This window comes from Bombus terrestris, chromosome 9 (genome assembly GCF_910591885.1).
Source record: "Bombus terrestris chromosome 9, iyBomTerr1.2, whole genome shotgun sequence".
Taxonomy (NCBI): domain Eukaryota; kingdom Metazoa; phylum Arthropoda; class Insecta; order Hymenoptera; family Apidae; genus Bombus; species Bombus terrestris.
The window spans coordinates 10,646,848-10,653,185 of NC_063277.1; the positions used below are offsets into that span (position 1 = coordinate 10,646,848).

Genomic DNA, 6,338 nt, shown 5'->3' on the forward strand with positions numbered 1-6,338 from the left:
TTTTACTAATATCATCAATCGTAAGTTTCAACGTATATACCTATACATGAGAAAATAGAGAGAAGACAGAAACAGAATTATACCTAACAGTAGGTAGATCACGAATACTGGACGTAATGTCCTGTGCTTCGGAACAATATTTCTCAACTAGCTGAAGTATATCCCAAAGCTCCTTCTTGGGTCCAAGTAGACCCTGAAATCGAAGGCAATTAGTGCCATTTCCTTTTCCTTTTAATTATAAATCAGTGTTTAGATATTTCGAAGGTGTTGTTTACCTTCTTTGGTCGTAAACCATGCCTAAGCACGTGTTCAAGAACGATGAAAAAATGTTGCAATGGCATATGATCAGAATCGAGCATCCGACCATACTTCAAAGACGTTTCGATCAGCTCCTTCACGATTAATTTCGAAATATTCACAAGATTACTCCTCTCGATGATGACGGGATCGCGTGCTGTAAAAACAACAGTTTCTTGTTCCAGTTGGGATCAGGAAAAAATAAATCATCCTGTTGGTGATAATTACTGGTTTCGTTCATATTCTTGATGTTGAATAATTACAAAATATAACAAATCATTCTCCCCGAAAGCATGAAGATGATAGTATGAATGGAAATATCAGCGAAGCGCAACACAAAATTATTAACAAACAAAAAGTTGCGATTAAAGTTATTTTCGATTTTAAAATAAAGAAGATTTAGTATACGTGATTTCAAAAATCGTGAAAGAATAAAAAAATAGAAAATATGTAAATAAAAAGAAGTCCCAAGGAAACTAATTCCAGCAATTTCTAAATTCGAAAATCTCATAACAGCATTTAAAAGGAACGATGCATTCTAACGAGAAATAATCCAAGATAGAGTTAAACGATAAATATCGTATATTAATTATAGCTTCCACCGGATAATTTCACAAGTAATGTTATCTTTCGTTTCTTATTTTAAACTTCTAGAGTAATTGACAAAATTACATTATTAATTTGATTTGACAAAAATTATAGACAGTGAATCTGTTTAACTTTAAGGTATTTAATTTTAATTTTCTCACTCGTACATCACAAAGACGACATCAAGTACAATAGAAAAGCACAATTAGAAATTATCCTTTTGAATTTAGTACGAGTAAATTTTTAATTAACAATTACCTTATACAGCAGAATAGTCCATAACAAATAATCTACAGTACTTTCAATAACTTTATCCCGTGCAGTTTCTGTAATAACTGTATTTATCTGTATATGTACACACAGAATTACTCATTCTATGCATAACGTAATATATAAACTTCATACTACGAATAATACAGTTAAATTCGCCGAACCTAGTTTCTTTACTATTGCATTATATAAATAATATATAAATATTCCAAATCAATTCTCTTCATAAATCGATCTTCCTCTAGGATGTGATATTCTTTATTTTTTCCTTGCCTTTCACTTATGAAATGATCTCATACTTTTTAATCTATTTTAACTAACACCAACCAGCATCCAAATCCCTAAGCGAAGTCAAATAATAAACGAGCCGGAATAAATTTCCCCAGGGATCGATCTCCCACGGAACAACGTCAACTAACATTAAACTTAGCAAAAAAAAAAAAAAAAGATAGAGAAAGAGAACAACCAAAGCTTGAAAACTTGAACTCGTCCAACTGAGATCTAAGAAACAATAAACCTCAATTAAGTCAACATTGACTGGTGCAAAAATTCTCAACCCGATTTCCAAATATATATAAACCAATAAAGATAGAATGGAGCGAATAGTGCAAGAACATCAAGTACAGACACAAGCTGGAAACGTGCTGCAATGGCGGTGGGCTTGGCGGCATTATATCGCGAAGCTCTCGCTGATCGGGAAGCTGTTGCTGACGATGATGATCAATATGATGATGATGATGATGATGGTTAATACCACTGAGAGCGAGCGGTGGCGATGGTGAACGTTGCATCGACTCCTGCAACGAGAACTCGACATCCTGAAGCTCTTTCAGGCACAGCCACTCGCCGTCGACAGAAACACGGAAGTTGCACAGGTATATCGTATCCTGAGCGCCAGCCATGTCTTCTTCAAGCATGACCCCACTGTGATGCACACCGTGGTCACCCGGTGGCCTGATCTTCAGACCGTTTTTGGATTCTTGCCGCATAGAAGATCGTTCGTAACAATGGATTGTTTTAGGTCACTCCAACTACGGAGTTCTTACCTTAACCGAACCTTTTTCTTCTTTATCGATCCTCTCAGTGACTATTCTTTAAAGTAATGTAATGTTTCAAAAGATTAGTCTCCTCTGTTTTGTTAACTTCAGTTTCCCTGAGAAAAGATATCTGAAGAATTTTGGTTTAACTCTTCTGATATTAATTAATTAGACTTGTCTCTTGGAACAAAGCTCTTCTTCATCTCCAATGATGTCACTAGAGTTCTTCCAGTCGACGTTGCTCTTGACAATTTCAATCAGCTGATTCGTTTCACTGATGTAACTTAGTTGGTTCGTATTGGTCGAATTGATAATTTGATTTTACTTATTTCGATTACTTTATGTTTACACATACAGCAATAATAATTCTTTTGCTGTTTTAATAGATCCGGTCCGTGATGTTTGTACGATATTGATATTGTTAAATTGCTTGAACAGTTAGTTCGTGATATGGAGAAAATGAAATATAGACACTGCGGTAAAAGCGATGAAAAGAAACTTTGGCTAAAGCAGAAAGACGGCCGTTCGCACTCGGTTTTAGTGCTACATCGTAGCTGAACGTTGCGGCAGTTGGTTTCTTAAGAGCTCAACATCGCAGAGACTGATTCACTGTCGAGGAAAACTACGTATGACGTGTGTTCCGTTGCTCACGAAAAATTTTACGACGAAAATGGCGAGTCGCCGGCGAAAAGTAATATTGATTCTCCCGCCGACTTTACCTCCACCTACGATAATCAATATACATGCTGGAGCAGCCAGTCCGGAACGTACTGCCATCTAGCACGGTTCGACTACGTCGATAAAACAGAATATAATACAAAACTAACATAATAAAAATAAAATCTAAATTGTACGTGTATATATATTGGTGAAAATTTTGCCGCAATGCAATTAAAATAAAATAATTTTATAGAATTATACTTCATATATTTGTTATAACTTAGATCGTGTAATTTTAGTTTTATTTAACTTAAACAGATGGAACATTTCGTTTGTCTGTAGAAATATTTCTATGATAATGTTATTCTTATGCATTATATTATTTTTTAAGATCGTAAAATATTACTTTTATTCTGTAAACTTTTAAATTATTGTGCATTACATTCTCAATAGCTTCTTAACTTTATTTTTAGCTTTTTAACTTTATTTATTTCCATGTACGATATTAAAAATTCTTAAAATGACACAGATCTAAAATTAAAGAATCCTTCGAAAATTGAAAGATTGATCAAAGATAATAAAATTATTAAGGTTCTTTCACTAAGCAAACAATTATTCAATTAATTAACTAACTATAAATATGTTCAATGCTACACGCATTTTATATCTTACTAGAGTCTTACTTAAAGTGTCGAAATATTATCTTGTTTCGAGCATGAAACATTATAATACATATCGCTTTATCGGAATCCCTTATCAAAAATTTAAATAACAGTTATTTAACTACGCAATAGTAGCAACTTAAGTAGTTTAAAGTAGTACTGTTACATTTTATTAAAATTCTGACGAATACTACTCTTGATCTAAATATTTTATTTTATAATTATAATATTTAAGAACATGAATTCATCTTGACATCACTAATCAGCGGTAACTCCTGAGATGTCACTAACAAATCTACTATCGGTCATAAGGACCACATACTGATTCACTAAGAATTATATATATGCCGTGGTTCTTTTTATAATCCTCTTTTTTAAAATCTTGTTTTACAGTTGATCTAAACCATAGTATATAATCACACAATAATTCATCCTAACAAAGGTAAACGACCTATAATCTGGTCAGCTGTCGGACATGTAACACGTGTAATATTGCCATTGATGATCACGTGACAATGTGTCAACTCGCGAAGTAGGCGTTTCGCGATAAAGAACGGAGATGTAGGATGTGCGCGCTGATTCGTGTACGCATCGTCGGATGACGTTGAATCGCGCGCACTTTGCACCGACGGAAACGTTGACTTTGAAATGCGCGCCGAAAACGGATCGAAAACATGCACCTATCGTGTTATGTACTTACGTCTCGGTAACCACCAAGCGTCTAGTTTTCTGGGCCTCGAGACAACCAGATCCGGCCACTTGTCCTCCCTTATCGAGTAAGTCGACGGTGATCGTGATACACTTTTCTCATTCTCTTCGGACACTAAGCTACCGGTTAACGATTTCTCGGACGGAGATATTGGCAAACCTTCGCTACTCTCCGCGGCCATGTTTACGTTTTCACTGTACGCTCGCGCGCGCGCTTGCCAACGACTGCCCATGTCATGCGTTCTCGCGCGCGCCCACTGTCAGCGATGGGAACGACACTCATTCAAATCGTCGTACATTTGAATAACATTGTGTAAACTCAGGAACGACCCTAGTATAAATCGTATATGATTACTATTGATTGTTGATTGATTGTTAATTGACATTTGTAAGTATATCAAAATATTTGAAGCGTATTGTAACCTGTTTGTAAGAATGATGTTTGATGAATGGTGTTTATCTATAGAAACATGTATCGATATATGTATGTATACATATCGATCTTAGATTCTTCCAACCTATAGATCGTAAGAAGAATACGTAAGAAGAACGTGTTTTTTGGAGGTTAGCTTTATTTATTTTTGTAGAATAATCTGTAGCGAATTAAATATAAAGTTACAATTGTATTTTGGAGAAGATACTTTCCGTATGCCTTTTCTATGGTATTAAACGTGCATTTTTATCTGGGTTAAATGTGATTTGAGATAATGAATTCGATAATATTTACAAAACATTAGTATAAATTATGAAGATTTAGATGAATGCTGCATATATCAAATTTATTACATAGATATAGGATGATGTATTGTAGCTATTACTATATGTTGCAGTAGTCAGTAAACGTACATGATGTTATCTCCTACATTCAATAAATTAAAATATTTCAATATCAAATGAATTGAACCCATCACTCCTAACATGGTACGTTCGTGTTGCCATAGAATTAGTTTCAATGACAAGAAACATTATATACTTGTTGATTCCTAACTTACTGATTAAAGTCTATTAGATGAATCATCGAAATTCAAGAATGGGAGATACAAAATGTGGCGTGTCGAATGAAAAATGAAAATAAAAACAATTAAAGTTAATTGTTAATGTAACTAATTACAATTTATTATTGTGAAAGATTTAATATAGACACTATTATAACGATATACTATAATGTATTATAAATTTACGTATGAATGACAGTATTATCGTACATTTCAAATTTATAAGATAATGAGATTGTGATTTGTAATTGCTCATATATTGTATACATTATAACTACATAATTAGTATTGCTATAAATAATATTGCCAATAGTATTAATTACTTAATTGATATAGTTAGCAGTACAATTCAAATTAATAAAATAAAGAAGGTATGATCTATTTGCCAGTATAAAAGTACGTAACATATGATTTGTACACATATGTTAAGATACCAATGGTGAAAAGTAAATAAATTGAATTTTTACAATTATTTTATAGTTATTTGTAAGTTACAATTTAATTTAAAAAGAACTTTATCGGTTTTCGTTTCCGTGGTACAAAGCAATCTCGTAGTACAACTATTGTACTATAACATGTATTTCTTCGTATAAGCTGTAATTTCCTGTAGCAGGAATAAAAGAAATTGCCATCTTCGCACGTTCAATTCCCACTTTCGAAAACGAGTTGTAATGCCGTGTATGTCGCTACTACGCACAATAAAATGTTGGCACGTGTATAGCAAAGATAACAGTACATCTTCTACATGCCGAGTTGTACATCTTGTTTTTGTGACATACATTATCATACGCACGATTTCGTTCTCTCGTGTGTATGCATTCGAATACACATCACAAAGATAAGTGTATATTTAAAAAATTGGTTCATTAAATACTACTTATAGAACATAGATAAATTTCATACAATAAGCCATTTAACGCAAGTAGTTTAGACAGATTAAATATATCAAATTTTAGTTAAACGTACTTAATCTGAATCTGTATATTAGGGATATTAGATCTTAGATTTATGTTAAGAATTTAGTCTGTAAAAATGTATACAAAGCATTAAATGTATTCTGAATAATGAAAATATATTAAACGTTAGATAGCTTGATTTTATATTAAATATTAGCTCGAATA

The 6,338-nt window shown here is 33.0% G+C and overlaps 1 protein-coding gene across 6 annotated transcripts in view; it reads right to left on the reverse strand.

Annotated features, from left to right (window-relative positions):
- The window catches only part of LOC100648326 (protein RUFY3), a 30,280-nt gene extending 25,785 nt beyond the window's left edge, over nucleotides 1-4,495 (reverse strand). For 2 of the 6 annotated variants that reach the window (XM_048408607.1, XM_048408609.1), the window contains exons 1-3: nucleotides 1,784-2,906; nucleotides 276-454; nucleotides 84-193 (exon numbers count right to left, since the gene is read on the reverse strand). In XM_048408607.1, coding sequence (XP_048264564.1) covers nucleotides 84-193; nucleotides 276-454; nucleotides 1,784-2,144 — 650 coding nt within the window. In that variant the 5' untranslated portion in view covers nucleotides 2,145-2,906. Of the gene's footprint in view, nucleotides 1-83; nucleotides 194-275; nucleotides 455-1,783; nucleotides 2,907-4,214 lie in introns of those variants that run through there. The other 4 variants (XM_048408608.1, XM_012311789.3, XM_012311790.3 and 1 more) reach the window with 4 other exon arrangements.
- Between the last annotated feature and the right edge of the window lie 1,843 nt (nucleotides 4,496-6,338).